This window comes from Chiloscyllium plagiosum, unplaced genomic scaffold, assembly GCF_037043375.1.
Source record: "Chiloscyllium plagiosum isolate Xiang-an unplaced genomic scaffold, Cpla_swu_hap1 HiC_scaffold_43, whole genome shotgun sequence".
NCBI classification, from domain to species: Eukaryota; Metazoa; Chordata; class Chondrichthyes; order Orectolobiformes; family Hemiscylliidae; genus Chiloscyllium; species Chiloscyllium plagiosum.
Genome location: NW_028270181.1, coordinates 14396726 through 14416971, shown reverse-complemented (window position 1 = coordinate 14416971; position 20246 = coordinate 14396726). Strand labels below are relative to the sequence as shown.

Sequence of the window (20246 nt, the reverse complement as noted above, 5' to 3'; positions counted from 1 at the left end):
CGGGTTCAAATCCCACCAGCTCCAGGGCTGAGCAATGCCATCTCTCATTCCTGATGAAGGGCTTATGCCCGAAATCGTCGACTCTCCCGTTCCTCGGATGCTTCCTGACCTGCTGTGCTTTTCCAGCACCACACTTGTTGACCCATCTCTCAACAGGTTGAGTAGAAAATATTTGCAAGCGAAAACGAAGGGCAATGGTTGTGTCCCTACCTCTGAGACAGGAGAGCCCATTTGAGTCCCACTAACGGGAGGGAGGGGGGGGGGAAGGGTCTCCCACCCAAAAAGAAATGTACAAAACGGGGGAAATGAAGAGTATGGAAAAACGTCTCCAAAAATCAGGCGCTCTCCAAATCTTCAATATTCTACTCACAAACATTTCATCTTCCCCACCGCCCCCACCCCATTCTAGTTCTGAAATCGTTTCTGTTTATCTTAGAGTCGTGGAAGTTTGTTCCCAGTCCTGACGAAGCACCGATAAGTTTGTCAGAGAAATCCTAGGGATGGGTTTGGATTGACTGAGTGCGCTGTCGGAGATCCACCCCCACTCCCCTCCCTCCGCCTCCCGCTGTCGCCAGGAGAGTGCGGGCCGGGGAAAGCAGTCCGGGTACTGTAACTGGGGAAATTGAAGCATTAACATAAAGGGGCGTGTTCAGATGGAAGCAGACAAGGGGGGAGGGGGGGGGGAGGGGGAGAGCGAGGGGCACGTCATGAGCTTTAGAAAACCCGAGGAGGAGCTGGAGAGGATGCCATTCACTCGGTGGGAGTGAGGAATAGTTCCCGAGCCCTGGACGTTACAGGTGGGAGCAGGGATGACCTCTTCAGGTTCGCTACCCCCTCATCCAGCCGCTAGTCACTAGACTCTCTCACTGTGGGGTCCCTGCATTTTGTTTTGTTTTAGCTGGACTGGCCGAAGGGGAGGGGGGGTAAGCAGGCAGGAGTTCAGACGGTTATCTCTACCTGAGCCACCCCCACCCACTTGCTCCCCTTTGTGAGATCCCCCCCCCCCCCAAAAAAAAAGACCGAGCCGGGAGCATGCTCCCCAACAGCCCGCTGCACTGCGCTGCAGCCGGACACTACGCTATGTCGAGGTAACAGACACGGTGTTCGCCTGCGAGACAGCTCGGTGTTGTCGAAGGAGGGGTTGGGTTAGGGGCTGGGGACGGTGGTTGGGGGCGTGGGGGGGCGGGGGGGGGTGAGCGGAGGGAGAGAGCCCGTGCTACGCCGCTCGGTTTTAGGGGGTAGTCATGGCTGCAGAGATGACCATCGGACTGGCCAAAGCGGCCGTGGTGAAATTCTCCGAAATGATCGGCGAGAGAACGAAGCAGATAAGCAGAGCGATGCAAGAACCCCGGAGGCAGCGAAGGGTCATGCTGGTGATCGTGTGCATTGCCCTGCTGTTGGACAACATGCTGTACATGGTCATTGTCCCGATCATACCGAACTACCTGGAAACTCTGCGAACTTACAAGCTGGTCTATGTCAGTTCAGCTTCCAATGGAACCAATGGCTCATCTCTGAACTCCAGCCAGAGAGTTGTGCGGTACACCAACCCCAATGCAAACGAAGACATACAAATCGGGGTGTTCTTTGCTTCCAAAGCCATCCTGCAGCTCCTCGCCAACCCCTTGACTGGCACTTTCATTGACCGTGTGGGCTGTGACATCCCTCTGTTCATAGGGCTGATCATCATCTTCCTATCCACCCTCACCTTTGCCTTCGGCGAAAGTTACGCCATGTTATTCGTGGCCAGGAGCATGCAGGGCTTGGGCTCAGCCTTTGCAGACACCTCGGGCATCGCGATGATCGCGGACAGGTACACGGAGGAGTCCGAGAGGAGCACCGCCCTGGGCATCGCCCTGGCGTTCATCTCCTTCGGCAGCTTGGCGGCGCCCCCTTTCGGGGGGATCCTGTACGACTTCGCGGGCAAGCGGGTGCCCTTCCTGGTGCTGTCGTTCGTCTCTCTGCTGGACGGGATCTTGCTGCTGACCGTGGTGTCCCCCCTGGGCGGCAGAACCCGCGAGAACATGCCGCAGGGCAGCCCCATCTACAAGCTCATGATCGACCCATACATCGCGGTGGTGGCCGGCGCTCTGACCACCTGCAACATCCCCCTGGCCTTCCTGGAACCCACCATCTCCAACTGGATGAAGCAGACAATGAACGCGAGTGAGTGGCAAGTGGGGCTAACGTGGCTGCCCGCGTTTTTCCCGCACATCCTGGGGGTATACGTGACTGTCAGACTGGCTGCCAAGTATCCCAACTACCAATGGTTCTACGGAGCCATCGGCATGGTTATAATCGGTGCTAGCTCCTGTACAGTTCCAGCTTGCAGGAACTTTGAAGAACTCATTATCCCACTGTGTTCCCTGTGTTTTGGGATCGCGCTAGTGGACACTGCCCTGTTGCCGACCCTTGCTTTCTTGGTAGATGTTCGCCATGTGTCGGTGTATGGCAGTGTCTATGCCATCGCTGACATCTCCTATTCGGTTGCTTATGCCCTGGGACCTATTGTGGCCGGCCAGATCGTTCACACGCTGGGCTTTGTGCAGCTCAACCTGGGCATGGGCTGTGTCAACGTCTTGTACGCCCCCGCCCTGTTGCTGCTCAGAAACGTGTGCCAAATGAAACCCTCGCTCTCCGAGACGAATGTCCTCCTGGAGGAGGGACCCAAAGGGCTCTACGACACCATCAAAATGGAAGAACGCAGCACCGGGAAGAAAAAGTACGGCAGCTCGGCCGGGAACTACTCCACGGCCGGGGGCCGAGATGTCACCGGGTTCGAGAGCTCCAGGGGGAACCAGGTTCAGTCTGAAGATGATTCATCGGGCAGTGATTACAGCTAACTCCGGCACTCTTCCACAGTCACATCTCCCAAGGACAATAACATTAACGAGATGTAACATCCCATTGCCCGTCTGTGATGTACTCGGTGTCTAATATAAGCATTACCCATTGCTCGTGAATTAATTTTGTATAGTTTATGTAATCGCTTATTCCACTTGTTTTAAGCGGATGGAGAATGGGATAAAGTTGAAAAGATTATAATCTGCATTCTGTCAGAACCCAATATCCATTTATCACCATTCTACTTAACTGATGTCCCAGTGCCCCATTGCTCTATTGTATCGCTGTGTGCCAGTTTTAGTTTGTAATTTTTTTGTGAGGAGTAAATCGTTGTATGTATTTAAACAAAATTCATGGATACATTCAGGGATCTGACGGGAAGTGAATAATTGTATATATTGTATGTTCCTTGAATTGTTCTCCCCAACCCTTTGAATCGAAGCAGAGGTGATTGTGTATTTTTCTCGGAGAATTAATCTCTGTATGGGACTATTCCGACCATTGTGTGCTGCTATATTATAAATACAATGTCAGATTAAAGCCTGGATCAAGACACGGTGAATGAGTTTGAATAAATCGGTGTTCCAATCATATCACGGCTGGATACACGCACTGCACTTAGTGAAAAGTGTCAGGTTTGGCACGTCCCACTGTGTACTTCCTTAAAAAATAGCTGTATTTTCACTTTTCGAGCGCTCCATATTCCGATGTCAGGAAACCTTAACGGCACTTGAAATGTAATTGCTGGCAATTTAGTGAATGCACACATTGGAATAATGTGGTTAAAGTGTTGGCTTCATCTCCAACACAGAATAATTAAAACGTCCTCTGTGTCTTACTCGAATAAATTCGAGATCTGCTTGGAGCTCCCGTCCGAACAAATTCAAGTGAATACTATAATGTTCTCCACGATGAATCACTTGAAGACTGTAGACCATTATTTGGTTCCAAAAGACAGGTTGTCTTAGCTTCACGTTTTAATAAGGTGGAGCACGCTTACTCCACGGCACTCAACGTGAAAATTGTTTTCGGTACTAAATAAACCAATCGTCAGAATTATAAAACCAGAACATACCATTTGAAGGCGGTGGTTACAGATGAAACAGAGGCAGATGAGTGGGATGAAAATCCTTTTCTAAAAAGAGCATTCAGCGTTTATGATTTAGGATGCACTCTGACAGAATGGTAGAAATTGATTCAATGGAAGTTGTAAAAAAAAAATGGATTGTGTGTGTGGTTGGGTGGGTGGGTGGACATGAATGCGGATAAAGAACCGAGCGGAGATGTTAACCGGAAAGGTCCTTCGAACAGCTGACACGCACCCGATGGGCCCAATGGCCCGAAACATCGCACCATTCTGTAATTCAGTGAAAAGGAGGGTATCAGAGCGTATCCGAGAATTCTCTTTAGTTCACATATTAGCAATCATAGTTATAAAAAATCAAAAGGCCGCTTAATCAGTGGGTAGACACTCTTACAAGTTGAAGTTTATAGTGTAGATTTAAGGTAAAGTAACATTGAAAACTACAAATGCTGGAGGTCACATCCATGGATGTTGTCAGACCTGCTGTGATCTCCAGCATTTGTTGTTTTCAGTACAGATTCCAGCATCAAAGGAATTTGCTCCCTTCAACATTACAGTCTGCACGGGCTGCCGCATCTGTGAATATATTCGATGCCAGGAAGATAAAACAACGAGTTTCTGAAATATCTAAATCAAAACGGGGCCAACTCCGAGTGAGATGCATGAGGTGCAACCTGTTGCAACTTGAATAAAAATAGAGAAAATCCCCGTATGAGTAGGATATCGGAAGCCTCGACTTCCACGTGTGTCCAGACATTAAAATGACTAAATAGCAAACTAACTCTTGAAAAACGATCCGAAACCATTGTCAGCTTTGTCTCGAGTCGGCGCACGCTGCACAGAAAGCTTAGTTACTGTCTCGGCTGACATTGAGTATCACAATTCACCGAAAAATTAAACAGATACACAGACGGCATAGAAAAAAAAACTCATAGACAACTGACGCACATGATAAATTCATCAGTAGAACTTGCCAAGAAATACAGTCCGATAATCTGGAGGTCATCTTTCACAAGTTTGGGAGTAAATAACATTTTTAATATATATTTGAAAAATCGATGAGCAGTTTTAATTCAAATTCATCTAATAAATTGCAATAAACGTGGTGCTTTTTTGTTGAAGAACATGATTAATGGGGAAAGAGGTAACTAATGACTGACTTTAATTTGAAAGAAGGTTTCTATTTGTGTTTGAATATTTCAATAATGTAAGTCAATAGTTTATACATCGTACAATGATTGGTGGAGTTAGGCGCTAACTGTGCCCTCGGTTATGCCATCTCAGGGTGAAATCTAACAGAACCCTCGATTAAGACCTACAACAGCACATTAATAATCCTTCATCGCGAAATTATTCATTACACACATTGCAATACTCATTCCGCATCCTCCCAGCCACAGACAGAAATCATCCCCGCTTTCGACCAGGTTTTGCGACCTATCTTTCACACAAACATGCAAATCGTCAAATTTGACTCTGGAATTTAATACCAAGAGTGAAATCTGGGTAGAACTGACAATATGTGTTTGTAAATATTAATATGTGTACATGGAAGAATATCTATTTGTATATGCAAAAGTGTGCAATAGAGAATGTGGGTATATGTAAATTGTGCTGGTAAGATTATTTGCAAATGCATACATAGGTATTTGTGTGTTTGCATGTGTAAATGTACATTGGATAGACCAAATGCTTGGAAATGTAAATGTGCACAGGTGAGAATGTTTGTTTGCGTATGTAAATATGCACAGGTTTGTATGTTGGTTTGTATATATGTATATATACAAATTGTATGTGTGTTTGTATATGTAAATGTGTACAGGCGTGTACGCGTGTTTGTATATGTAAATGTGTGCAAGTGTGTATGCGTGTTTGTATATGTACATGTGTTCAGGTGTGTACGCGTGTTTGTATATGTAAATGTGTGCAGGTGTGTAGTGTGTTTGTATATGTAAATGTGTGCAGGTGTGTACGCGTGTTTGTATATGTAAATGTGTGCAGGTGTGTACGTGTGTTTGTATATGTAAATGTGTGCAGGTGTGTATGCGTGTTTGTATGTGTAAATGTGTTCAGGTGTGTACGCGTGTTTGTATATGTAAATGTGTGCAGGTGTGTACGCGTGTTTGTATATGTAAATGTGTGCAGGTGTGTATGCGTGTTTGTATATGTAAATGTGTTCAGGTGAGAACATGTGTTTATACGCTTCCCATATCCATCCTGTACCAAACTTTCACGAGGAAATATTCCGGCCACTTTTTTCAAAATAGTCGATGGAAGGCAACAAGTAGGTTGCTCCACAAATTTTGCTCGGTATACCCATTAAAATCTTCACATTATTTTGGCCTATAGCACTCTAGCTCACTTTAAGAATGTTTGCATGTTTCTGATCGTCAAAAATAAGATTAAAGTGACGAAAACTCACATGTCGGTCGAGTACAAATTACACTCCCTGCTTAAATAATTCCCAAGGTATTCGAGAAGGATGTGAGCTATACTCTAATGTTATTCTTCTCTGAATTCGGAGGACGCTTCAATGACACTGCACCTATTAAAAATCTGTTACTAGCGTTAGATTCTATCAAGATTACCATCTGAATGTTCATTGCTGAAATGGTATGATATGTAAATACACACATCCTTATAGCTCAAATGTTACAAGGCATCGACACTTAGGGAGACGACTCCGAGGTATTACACCCTCACCGTCCCCCTACCCTGAAGTATGGCCCCACCAATGTCCAGTGACTGATTCTGGTGCTACGTATGAATCTGTCGCTTTTGAGGCTCGGCGAATCGGGAAAAGGGGAGGGTTCTGATCCATCAAGAAAAAGTCAAGCGGAGGTCTGCTCGCTTCTCTCTCTCTCTGTGTGTCTCTCTCCGTTCGGGCTCCATCGCTCTGAGCGCGAAGAAGTCAGAATGGGTAGAAAATGCCAGCAGACTGAGAAAGTTTTCGATGCAGCTCAGACCTAGTTTGCCGCCATGCGCTTGGCGAGAGGCGTTTGAGTGGAGTCAGCATTGCCTTCGTTTTCCATGAAACGGAGGGCAGTTCGGTAAGTAGCAAACCCCAGCTTGTGAACGGTGGGCACGGATTGATTCTTAGGAATGTTCTGAGTGCTCGCTTTCTGCCAGAACAGGTTGGATTAGATTCCCGGGCAGGTGGGGATTTCAGAAGTTGTCGGATCTGAATTCTCCTGTGGGTGCTTTTTCAATGGCCTTATCTCAAGTAGGAAAACAAATACATTTTCGTAATTTATTTACACAGAATCGGAAAGGCTATTTGGAATATTAGGCGGGTTTAAGGTTGCTGGGATTGCTTTAATGATTTTTTTAAGAGGAAGTGTCGCCTTGCGCGTTATCTCTTCCATGCATTTTATTACCCTTTTCTTTTTCAATTTGATTTTCTAGAACCATTAATAAGTGACCCAGTATTCTGATTAGTTTTCGTGTGTGAGTAAATAAAATACAGAAAGGCAAGCAGAGAGAGATGGAGGAAAACATGTACTGGGTCTTCGTGTGTGTGTGTATGTGTGTGTGTGTGGATCTTTATCCCTCATACATTGATACGGAGTTAAACGTACACCTAACTGTGTTTTTTCACACCAGGAGTTGGCTGATCCCCGAGCTCGGTGTCTCCCTCCTTTCGGTAGTCTGAGATCAAACTGGAACCATGCCCATCCTCAAAAACTCCAGCCAGGATGCGGTCCGACCCAAAACTCGCCGGAACAGCTATGTACTTCAACTTTTCTACACACTTAGATGTACAAGTGTTCTGTTGCCATGTCCTTTCATATGTGCCTGTTCTATGCTGTGCTTGGTAACAGACTGAGTCCTATATTAAAGTTAAACCAGGAACAGTTCACAATCAAACCCAAATAACAACATGTAGCTTTTACAGCATCCTCGGGACGTGAAATAGATAAATCCAGTCGTTTTATTTTCGATGGAGAGAATTAGGTTTAGTGCTATCATGAACAATAATAATGCAAGATGGAGAAAGCAGAGTGTAGAACTGATTGAACTGTCCTTTCCCTCTGGGAGCTAGAAAAGAAACCAGGCAAATGACATGCAGGAGGTGGCCCATCTCAAACATGCTGAACGTTTGCAGAAATAATAAAGCCATAAGGCAAAAGACACGCCGGTACTGTTTACAAAGGCAAGTTGCTGCCCGAGACCAAGTCAGTACGAAGCGTAAACGAAGCATCAAACTGCTGACATTTTCTCGCCTTCCCGTTTCATTTGATTTTTTTTTTACATTTAGTTGAGGAGCTAAAACGAGGGTTGCATGTCATCTCATTGCTCCTGAACCTGTCTGTGTTGCAGGTCTTGCCCAAGTTGCCAGTGCCGCCTCTGCAAGAGACCTTGAACATGTACCTGAAGTCTATGAGACACCTGGTCACCGAGGAGCAGTACAGAACCACTGAGGGCATTGTGCAGAAGTTCGGTGCCCGTGGCGAGATTGGCGAGTTTTTGCAGCAACAATTGATAAAGCGACGGGAAAGAGAAGCTAACTGGGTAAATGAAGCCACGGTACCTTCAAAAGATAACGTTGTCCTAGCTTATTACCTTGGAATGAATTTCGCCAAAGTACACACGTCCTTTGAACTGCTATGAAATGTTCATAGAGTCGTAAGTCCGATAGCCCAAGAGAAAGAGCCATTTAGTCCATCGCGTCCGTGCTCATTAAAAATACCGACCGTACAATTCTAATCAGATTTTCCAACACTTGGCCCATTGCCTTGGATACGTTGGAATGGAAAGTGCACGTCTAAATACACATTAAATGTTATCTAAATGATAGATGGTGAATTCTAGATTTCCACCACTCTCTGGGTGAAAAACGTCTTCCTCATATCCCCTCTAAACCTCCTGCCCCTTATCCCACCCCCATCCCTCCATCAGTGGTTAGCACTGCTGCCTCACAGCGCCAGGTTCGTTTCCAGCCTGGGGCAGCCTGTCTGTGTGGAGTTTGCACATTCTCCCCGTGTGTCTGCCTGCGTTTCCTGCAGGTGCTCCGGTTTCTTCCCACAGTCCAACCATGTGCAGATTAGGTGGATTGGCCATGGGAAATGCAGGATAAAGGGAGGTGGGGGGGGGGGGGGGGGGGCTCTTCGGAGGGTCGGTGTGGACTCCATAGGCCGAATGATGGGGAAACATTCTTCCCATCTACTCGGTCTATGACCCTCATAACTTTAATCAATGAGTCATAGAGTCATACAGCACGGTCCTTCAGTCCAACCACCCCATGCCGACCAGAATCCCAATCTAAACCAGTCCCACCTGCCTGCACTTGACCCATGTCCCTCCAAACCTTTCTTAATCATGCACTTATCTAAATGTCTTTATAAACATTGTAATCGTATCTGTATTCACCACTTTCTTTGCAAGTTCATTTCACACAGACCACTCTCTGTGTTAAAAAAAAAACTGCCCCTCATGCCTTTTCAAAATCTTTCACCTCTCACTTTAAAAATATGCCCCCGGTCTTGAAATTCACCACCCTAGGGAAAAGACACTTGACATTCACCTAACCTATACCCTTCAATTTATAAACCTATAAATTCACCTCTTAAGCTCCTAACCTTCTGTGAAAAAAGCCTATCCAGCCTCTCCTTGTAACTCCACCCCTCCATCCTCGGCAACATCCTGGTAAATGTCTTCTGAACTCTGTGCAGCTTAATCAGATCCTCCCTCTAACAGGGAGACCTGAACTGGACATTGTGCTGAGTCTCTCTGCTCTAATGGAACAACCCAGCCTGTCCAATCTCTCTTTACAACTAAAACTCTCCAACCCAGTCCACAACAAATTCTTTATACAAATCTTCCGGCCTCGTTTTACAGATTATGTATGTTTACGAGTTTCGAGAGGCATTTTCGTATGCGTCAATTTCAGAGGCAATAGCTTCGATTCCTTCCGAAAAACACATCATTTCCGCATGCTCACCAAGATTTTCACATGCGGTTTCTTGCTAATTAAACCACAGACTCCTGCAATTAGCTTTGCGTCAGTTTTCCGAACAATCTGATAGATCTTTGACACGAACGGTTTGAACAGTTTGGAGTACTGTGTGCAGTTCTGGTCGCCTCATTTTAGGAAAGATGTGGAGGCTTTGGAGAGGGTGCAGAGGAGATTTACCAGGATGTTGCCTGGAATGGAGAATAGGTCGTACGAGGATAGGTTGAGAGTGCTAGGCCTTTTCTCATTGGAACAGCGAAGGATGAGGGGTGACTTGATAGAGGTTTATAAGATGATCAGGGGGTTAGATAGAGTAGACAGTCAGAGACTTTTTCCCCGGGTACAACAGAGTGTTACAAGGGGACATAAATTTAAGGTGAAGGGTGGAAGGTATAGGGGGGATGTCAGGGGTGGGTTCTCTACCCAGAGAGTGGTGGGGGCATGGAATGCGCTGCCTGTGGGAGTGGCAGAGTCAGAATCATTGGTGACCTTTAAGCGGCAACTGGATAGGTACATGGATGGGTGCTTAAGCTAGGACAAATGTTCGGCACAACATCGTGGGCCGAAGGGCCTCATGTTTATAACAAGAAACCATTTCCTGCTTCAGAAATGTCTTTAACATTGAAGTCGAAACTGAGCAATGAATCAGATAACAACAGAGGCAGCGGAGTCATCGTTTCCAGTCCAGTGACTCTTCCGCAGAATAGGACCCGAAACGTTAATTCTGCTTTGTCCCTCCACAAGTGCTGGCACACATCCTGAGTTTCTCCAGCAATTTCTGTTTTTTGTTTCAGATCTCCGCAGTTCTTCATTTTATTTTAATGAATCAGACAACCGTGTATATAAAACAAGGACATTTCCAGGATTGAATGTGACATTAGGGTAACCTTTCCATTTCTTCCTGAGGTGTACGAGTGGTGGCTGGATGACATGTATCTACGCAATCCAGTGCCCCTGACAGTAAACTCCAGCCCTGGGATGGTGTTCCCCCGTCAGATCTTCCGCGATCAAAATGATCAACTCAGGTACGATCCCACCTTTACCCGTCCAAAAACGTTGGACCGTGCATCACTCGGTGTCCACAATGTATCTCAGGGCACTGCAAGTTAAAATATCACCTCGGTAACTTTTCAGGGTGGTGTTTTCCAGAGTTGGCCCCAGTCCATGTGGCACGGATTCGTTGCTGCTGGGTTCTTGTTTTTAACAGAAGCAGTTTCCAACGTCAGCTTTTGGTTTACAGAAATAAAATCAGAAAACGTTGGAGAAACTCGGCAGGTCTGTGGAGGGAGAGCAGAGTCAAATTTTCGAGTGCAGTGACTCCAGGACTCACAGTTCTTTGCTTTATTGCAATTTTATTTTGTTAAGTACACTCCTTCGGGTATATCGGCTGAGTATTCAGTGCAATGGGAGAAACATCAGCGTAATTTACTACAAGAATGGCGTAGGGCAGCTGCGAGGTCACATTGTCCCCCTATCGACATTGGGAGGCTTAAGGTTGTAAATAATTGGGACTTGGTCAAACAGTCTTAGTTAGGAGCTGAGCTCTTTAGTGTTGAGTATGAGGTATGGGCGTTACAACATGATTCTCGTGAATAATAAGTGGAGCTTCAGGCTTCTTCCTTTCTCTTAGTATTAGCTCGTACTTGGCAAAAATCTCACTATGGTGCTATTATTACCAGTATTTATTTTTATCCTTTACAGGTTCGCTGCCCGCCTGATTGCGGGAATACTGGATTACAAAGTTGTAATAGATGCGTAAGTTATAATATAGATATCAACCTCACATGGAATAATATCGGTCATAGCAATAAACGCAGTAACCCCCTGAATACTATGTTCCCTTTGTTTCTCCACTAAACCTAAGATTATTGCGTGAAAACGCCTCCTGTAAATCACTCGACTTCGATTTTAAAATACTCCTTCGGTAACTTTGGATCTTGAAAAAGAGCGAGAGGCAGATATGTGCAGTGGATTCCTTTTGCTGATGTTGGGAAGCCTGTAGCCTTTGATCAATGGACCACCGAGTTCAGAAAGACCAGAGAATGCAACGATTAGGTGGTTGGAGGTCATTGCAAACTCTAGAGATTGTGTGGAATGATTGAAGGAGTTATGGGGTTAGACAGTATTAGGGCATTGCAGTGAGCCAAGTCAGGCATGTCAAGGATTTTGTCTTCATGGCAATGTAAGGATTTAGAATCTAAAGGGGAACTTGTGATAATATCTCACCCATCATGTGGAGATCCACTCTTAAAGATAGTGGAATCAAGGGTTATGGGGATAAGGCAGGAACAGGATATTGATTGTGGATGATCAGCCATGATCATAATGAATGGCGTGCTGGCTCGAAGGGCCGAATGGCCTACTCCTGCATCTATTGTCTGCTGTCTATCATCCACTTTGGTCCATTTAGCTTTCCACAAACAACAGCAGTGGGGACAGCACAGATCTCTGCAAGTCAACTAAAGTCCTTATGTATAGAATACTTGTCATTACATCTTGTCATTGTCATTCCCATTACAATGAATGCTGAACTATGTACATGTACTATTGACACATAAGAGAAACTCTATCAGCAAACCCCTTCAATGCACCTTCATTGGGATTCAATATGAGAGTCACACTAACGTCCTTCTGGAAAGCAGTTCTGCAGCATTCAGGCAAAACTCCAGGAAAATCTGCAGTGATGCACTGTACTCTGGACAGGTGAAAACAACTTCCATGCCAGACTAACTCAACACTCATATGGCTGATGTTCTAGAGGAGGACAAATAAAACAATTCAAATACACTCAGAATTTCTCCTTGAAATTAATGACTGAGTCTAAATTGTCACCAATCATTCAAAATCGTGACAGCTAGTCTATCAATCTACATCATGCTCTGAGTCACAACATCTTAATGATGAGGCTGCATGCCCAGAAAAGGAAAGAGAAAGGAAGTAAACTATGTGTTCTAGATCCTGCTACTTCATGGCACATTCTGCCTCACATTACCAAATAACTGTGGACTGAGAATCAGTCTGTTCAATCAACCTGAGCAGATGTCAGCCTTGAAGTGAAGGATATCTGTTGATAATAATGAATCATCTGCCCTTCTGCATTGCTCGAAACTACTGTTTATGGTTTCAGGTATGGACTTTGATGGTCGGTATCTATCTATAGTTTCCACATTGCATTTATATATTTTCTGGTGGTTGTTGACAGCTAACCATATTCATTGTATTTTAGATTTTTAAAAATGCAGGCTCCTAACAAAATTAATATTACATCTAGATTTTCAGACCTCTAACCAAGTTGAGCAGAGTAAAAATCTGGATCTTTGCTTTTAGCAGCTGTTACAATCAGAGAGAAACTATGGTTTTATAAAAATTATTTCATGGGATGTGAAAACTGCTGCCAAGACCAGTATTTGTTGCCCATTTTTAATTGACGTTGTGAAAGTGATACTGGGCAGTTTTCTTGAATAACTATAGTCATGTGATGTAGGCATACTCATGGTGCTGTTAGGGAAAGCCTGAATGTTGTGCGTGTCTTGTTAGATATGTGTATGACTGAGGATTTGCAAATGGTATTGAACATTTGAGGAGTTGTGAATGTTACTGAACATTGTGCGATCTATAGTGTACATCCGCATTTCTGAAAGTATATCGAGAAAGTCATTGATAAAGCGGATGAAGATGACCTAGGACACTCTGTTGAGCAAGATAGAAACTTAGAAGGTGGGAGCAGAATAGGCCACTAGACACCCTCAAGACTGCTCAACCATACTTTGTGATTGTGGTTGATCATTGAGCTCATCAATCATGCCCTCTCCCTCTATCCTTTGATGCCTTTTGGCGTAAGAACTATACTAACTTCTTGAAAACAGCTGCAGTGATGTCTGGGTCTAAGATGACAGACCTCCAACAAGGACAACCATCGTCATTGTGCTTGATATTGCTCCAGTCAGGAGGAAGGCTTTCCCTCATTACCATTTACTTCAGTTTTGCTGTTGCTTCTTGATGCTATATTTGGTCAAATTTTGCCTTGATGTCAACTTCTCACCTCACTTCTTGAATTCAACATTGTCAATTATGTTTGAAACAAGGTTATAATGAGGCCCAGAGCCACATAACTGTGGTAGAACTCAAACTATATAAGAGTGAGCAGATCATTACTGAGTCAGTGCCACTTGATAGCCCTGTTGATAAAGTTCCCATCACTATGCTAATGATTGAGAGTACACTGATACGTTAGTCCTTTTTTATGTGTACAGGATATACTTGGGCAACTTTCCACATTGTCAGGTAAATAGCAGCAGTGTAGCTCTAATGGAATAATATGACTAAAGACATGGTTACAACTGGAATAATATTGCTGAACTATTGCCAGGCTACACAGCCTTTGCTGCATACAGTGCTTTCAGCCATTTCTTGATATCATGTGGAGTGAACTGATTTGGCTGAAAACTCAAATTGTATGATGCTGGGTATCACAGGAGTATCTGGAAACATTTCCCTTTGCATCTGTTTTTCAGCCGTGCTTTACCTGTTGATTATGCCCGCGGTCAATTGGCTGGACAACCCTTGTGTATGGAGCAGTACTACAAGCTGTTCTCATCCTATCGTCTCCCAGGTCACCAAAAAGATACACTGGCAGTCCAGAAAAGCAGCGTCATGCCTGAACCAGAGCATGTTATAGTGGCTTGTCAGAACCAGGTGAGAAGGCTTATCCCAATTTCTACATGTGACAGAACACAAATAAATTGCAGAAGAATTGGAAATTTATGCCAGAGTGGCTGAAATTGGAGTGAACATTAGTAAGTCGATGTCGGAATGAGATCAAATGAGATCATAACTTCAGACAGCTCACCTGATCATTATCTTTTTAAGTTATCAAACAAGATATAAATAATGGACTTTATTCGCATCAAGTAACCAAAAACACAAATTAAATAGGTCTTCAAAAACATAACCCATATCTTTTAATACTTTACACAATCTCTGAACATTAACGTCAGTTCCATTTGTTTCCAGTTCTTTGTTTTGGATGTTGTCATAAACTTCAGACGTTTGAACGAAACTGACTTATTCACTCAGTTGAGAAAGATTGTGAAAATGGCGGAGAACCAAGAGGAACAAACAGCTCCAATTGGGCTGCTCACATCAGACAGTAGGACCGAATGGGCAGAGGCGAGGAGAGTGGTCATGAGAGGTGAGATACAATCCAGCAAAGCATGCAAAGTATTCCCATTATTCAGTAACATGAAACCAGGTAGTCAAATGCTTTGGGCCAAAGGTTATTTGTTTTGAATGCAAATGATATGGGATTCTATCTGTTCCCTGTACCACGAAAATACAAATGGGACAATGTTTTCCATTAATTTGAGAATGCCAATGTTTTCCATTAATTTCAGTTTCACCAGATGCAAACTGTCCAAATAGAAATTCAATTACAGTTGGATGTTCTAATTTTCTCTCACTTTAATTTAATTTTATGATGGGAAATTTAATGCCGATTTAACTAAAATGACGGCTGTCCAATCAAAGTCACAAATTGATGTATTACATAAATCTAGCAAGCAAATTATATGGATGGTAGTCATAGGTACCAGTGAACTCCCACATCAGTTTCATTTCAGACCACAAATTCATATTAGTGTGTCTTAAAATACTTTGTCTGTAAGAAGCACTTTCCAGTCTTGCATTTCATTGTATCATGGACATTATGTAGACCTGCCAGCTCATTACCATTACAGGAAATTAGAATGCATATCTCATTGACATTAGAGAAGCTTTTCTTATATTTACACAAATTCTATCTTTTTTTTAAGGATAGAAGCCCGAGTTTAATTTCATCTGCATCTAGAACTATAACGCCTTCAAATCTATGGAAAGCTTTGCAATGGATTCATTGCTACCATTACTTTACTTCAAGAATATATTTTAATTTTCCAAACATTAACAGTGCTTTGTCGGCATTCCTGATGTTATTTTGAAGAGAAATCCATCTCTAAGGACAGAATATATACATTGCCCTTGGAATAAACATTTTGTAGCACTTTGTCCAACAGGTAGATTCTATCTTCCCATGGCGAAAGATCTAATCACTGTTAATACATCCAACAGAAGGATTGCTCACAGTCCCTTGATAGAGGCTGATTTTTTTTGACATTGACTACTTACCAAAATCAGATTCAAAGTTGTTTTGTATTGTAGATATTATAGATCCATGTTAGTGAGTTTTGAACAGATGTGAAGCTTAGGTTGAGGTTCTGGATGCAGGCTTGCTCACTGAGCTGGAAGGTTCGTTTCCAGACGTTCCATCACCATACTAGGTAAAATCTTCAGTGAGCCTCCGGATGAAACACTGGTTGTGTAGCCCCCTTCCTATTTATATGTTTGGGTTTCTTTCAGTTGGGATGTCATTTCCTATGGTTATGTCATTTCCTGTTCCTTTTCTTAGGGGGTGGTAAATGTGATCCAACTGAATGTATTTGTTAATACAGTTTCGGTTGGAATGCCATGCTTCTAGGAACTCTTATGTGTGTCTCTGTTTGGCTTGTCCTAGGATGGATGTGTTGTCCTAGTTGAAGTGGTGTCCTTCCTCATCCATATGTAAGGCTACTCGTGACAGTGTCTTTTTGTGGCTAATTGTTGTTCACGTATCTTGGTGGCTAGTTTTCTGCCTGTTTGTCCAATGTAGTGTTTGTTACAGTTCTTGCAAGGTATTTTATAAATGACATTACTTTTGCTTGTTGTCTATATTGGGTTTTTCAAGTTCATTAGCTGTTGTTTTAGTGTGTTGGTGGGTTTGTGGGCTACTATGGTGCCAAGAGGTCTGAGTAGACTAGATTACTTACAGTGTGGAAACAGGCACTTCGGCCCAACAAGTCCACACCGACCTGCTGAAGCGCACCCACCCAGACCCATTTCCCTATGTTTACCACTGCACCTAACACTATGGGCAATTTAGCATGGCCAATTCACCTGACCTGCACATTTTTGGACTGTGGGAGGAAACAGGAGCACCTGGAGGAAACCCATGCAGACACGGGGAGAATGTGCAAACTCCACACAGTCAGTCGCCTGAGGCGGGAATTGAACCTGGATCTCTGGTGCTGTGAGGCAGCAGTGTTAACCACTGTGCCGCCCACAAACAGAGTAGTCTGGCGGTAATTTCTTCAATATAGGGGAGAGTGGCTAGGGTTTCTGGATGCGTTTTGTCTGCTTATTTGGGATCGTTGCTGAGAAATCCATTCTTTTTTAATACACTGTTTCGATGATTTTCCTCTGCTCTTTGTAGTTCCTCTGTGCTTTAGTGTGTGGTGGCCCATTGAAATAATATTCTAATGCAGCTTTGTTTGTGGATGTTTGGATGATTGCTTCTGTAGTTCAATATTTGGTCTGTATGTGTGGTTTTCCTGTAGATGCTGGTTTGAAGTTTCCCATTGGCTGTTTGCTCTACTGTGACATCTAGGAATGGCAGGTTGTTGTTTGTTGTGTATACAGACAACAAGCAAAACTAATGTCATTTACAAAGTACCTTGAAAGAACTGTAACAACCACTAAATTGGACAAACAGGCAGAAAACTAGCCATCAAGATACATGAACATCAACTAGCCACAAAAAGGCATGACCCGCTCACACTAGTTTCCTTACATACTGATGAGGAAGGACACCACTTCAACTGGGACAACACATCCATCCCAGGACAAGTCAAACAGAGACACGCATGAAAAGTCCTAAAAGCGTGGCAATCCAACCGGAAGTCTATCAACAAACACATTGACTTGGATCCCATTTACCACACTCTGAGAAAAAGAACAGGAAATGATACCACAATAGGAAATGATGTCACCACAAGAAATGACATCACCAACCCAAGGAAAGCCAAACATATAAAGAGAAAGCAGGCTATGCCACCAGTGCTTCATCCGGAGGCTCACTGAAGATGTTACCTAGTATGGTGACGAAACATCTGGAACAAACCTTCCAGCTCAGCGAGCAAACCTACATCTAGATCCATGTTAAAGGCCATGTACAATGTATTAGTTGAATTAGAGAATGGTCTTAGAATGAACTTTGGTATTGCAAATGCACCAAACACATTTCTTTCCATGAGTTATTTCAGTGTCCTTTGATCATTGGACTCTACCAGACATAACCTTATACAGGGAGAAAGTGAGGACTGCAGATGCTGGAGATCAGAGCTGAAAATGTGTTGCTGGAAAAGTGCAGCAGGTCAGGCAGCATCCAAGGAACAGGAGAATCGACATTTCGGGCATAAGGCTTATGCCCGAAACATCGATTCTCCATAACCTTATACTGTTCACTTCTTAAGTATAGGTCTGTGAATCAATTGATCCGAATTAATTTACAATTAAATGATGAGGCAAGTAAGTTGCTTGACAGAGTATGCTATAGATAACTAAATACCATGAAATCAAAACAAGAAAAATAATAAAATACAAGCACCAAATATTTGGAAAATATCGTGGAATCCAATTGAATAAAATGAGAATATAATTCATACAGTCATCTTAAACGCGATTGCCTTTAAAGATCTGGTTAAACTAATGGGATATACTGGATTACTCATACCCTCAGACATTACTCAGTACATCTTGATGCACCATCAAAGATTGCTCATGCACAATTGACTTTTTTATTGTGGGCTTTGCTGCCAATTCCAAAATCACTTGAGAAGGTGGTGGTGAGCAGCCTTCCTGAATGCTGCAGTCCATTTGGTTTACATAGATCTGCAATGTTGTTAAGGAGGGAGTTTGACCCAGTGACACATGAGGAACAGCAATATATTTCCAAGTCAGGTAGGTATGTGGCTTAGAGGGAAATTTGCAGGTGGTGGCGTTCTCACGTATTTGCTGCCATTGTCCTTTAGACGGCAGCGGTCATGATTTGAAAGGTGCTTTGGTGAAATTGTTATTACCACCATGCAAAATGAAGTCACCGATCAATATTTATAATGTTTAACACTGCATAACATAAAAAATTCACATTACTACTAACTAATGATGGTGATAATAACTGGGACAGTTAAATCTAACTTTCTGCAAGCAATAGATTTGATCCAGCTGTAAAATTCCGTGAATTTGTAATAGAAGGTGAGTTAGAAAAAGTGGAAAATATATTTGACTAAAATCAATACTTTTTGAACAAATTGTGCCTGAAACATACAATGTGGAAGACAATTCCCCTTATTTATTGTGTACAATTGTAATTGTTTCTTTTGGACTTGTTTTGCTACTCTAGTCCATATGCAAATATGAAAGCTTCCTATTAGATTTACAGTGCTTCTGACCTACTGATTACAAAAGTCAATATTGAGTACAAGTACATTGGCTTCTTTCAGAGGTACAACAAGTAACTATCTTTGCACACATTGATAAAGACGTTTTCATGTTTCAATGATGTAAGTGACACATAAAAGTGAACGTGTACTTTATAAAATCCAGAAGAACTGCGTATGCTGTAAATCAGAAACAAAAACAGAAGTTTGCCAAAAAGCTCAGCAGGTCTTGTAGCATCTATGCAGAGAAATCAAGGTCAATGTTTTGGGGCGGGTGACCCTTTCTGCAGAAGGGTCACAGGACCCGAAACTTCAACTTTGATTTTTCTTCATAGATGCTGCCAGACCTGCTGAGCTTTTCCAGCAACTTGTGTTACTATTTCTGAATGTGTATTTTGGTCAGTTCATGCTTTCCCTTATAGCATTGAGTACTTCACATTATGCTCTAGAAAGAGCACAAACCTCTAGAAGTATCAAACAAAATCAATAGTTACAGATAATAAATGTGGTAAGTTGTTCAGTGAAAGCTTGTGGCATTGAATGTATTTTACTCATTATCTCAAACAAAATAATACCGAATTAAAAAAAGCAACATGTTTCTCATGGTTGTGGCAATCACTTATAACTTATAAGAAATGTAGCTCAAGCTGAATTCAGTACATATGCTATTTACATTTCATATCTTATGAATTCCGATAGACCTTTTGGGACAGGGTAAATATGAGTTGCTATTAAGAGATAGAAATTTGTTTATGCAGATATTCCGGTTTTTGTCTGCACAATGCCCTACAGTCAGCTGTAAGGGCTAATACTCTATATATTCAATCGACACTGTATGCTTTAGAAGTTCAACACAAAACCAAACGAGTTGTGCATCATTGTCCAAACTTGTAATGGAGCTCAATGATGAATATATCTTTGGGTTTGGTTACAATGTCATTGTTGCATTGTTGCGCTGTATTTTCCATTTTGTAGTAACTCAAGTATGACAATAAAGTCTGGAGCCCATCCCAATTCAGACCTCGGAATGTTGCAGTGGAAGTAGGGGAATGTGTATCACGTGCAAGTTACCCTCCAA

At 43.1% G+C, this 20246-nt stretch overlaps 2 protein-coding genes across 2 annotated transcripts in view; both read left to right on the top strand.

Annotated features, from left to right (window-relative positions):
• The first annotated feature begins 1230 nt into the window (after positions 1-1230).
• Positions 1231-3393, top strand: slc18a3a (solute carrier family 18 member 3a). The gene has a single exon (XM_043678599.2). The coding sequence runs from the start codon at positions 1245-1247 to the stop codon at positions 2841-2843; it is 1599 nt and encodes a 532-aa protein (XP_043534534.2). The 5' UTR covers positions 1231-1244; the 3' UTR covers positions 2844-3393.
• A 3373-nt stretch (positions 3394-6766) lies between these two features.
• chata (choline O-acetyltransferase a) overlaps positions 6767-20246 on the top strand; it is a 40583-nt gene continuing 27103 nt past the window's right edge. Inside the window, exons 1-7 of the mRNA XM_043679031.2 lie at positions 6767-6978; positions 7532-7658; positions 8249-8440; positions 10788-10906; positions 11583-11636; positions 14396-14576; positions 14895-15072. Coding sequence (XP_043534966.2) covers positions 7596-7658; positions 8249-8440; positions 10788-10906; positions 11583-11636; positions 14396-14576; positions 14895-15072 — 787 coding nt within the window. The 5' untranslated portion in view covers positions 6767-6978; positions 7532-7595. The remainder of the gene's footprint in view (positions 6979-7531; positions 7659-8248; positions 8441-10787; positions 10907-11582; positions 11637-14395; positions 14577-14894; positions 15073-20246) is intronic.

Coding starts and splice junctions, on each gene's coding strand:
- slc18a3a (XM_043678599.2), top strand. CDS start 1,245: ATGGCTGCAGAGATGACCATCGGACTGGCCAAAGCGGCCGTGGTGAAA.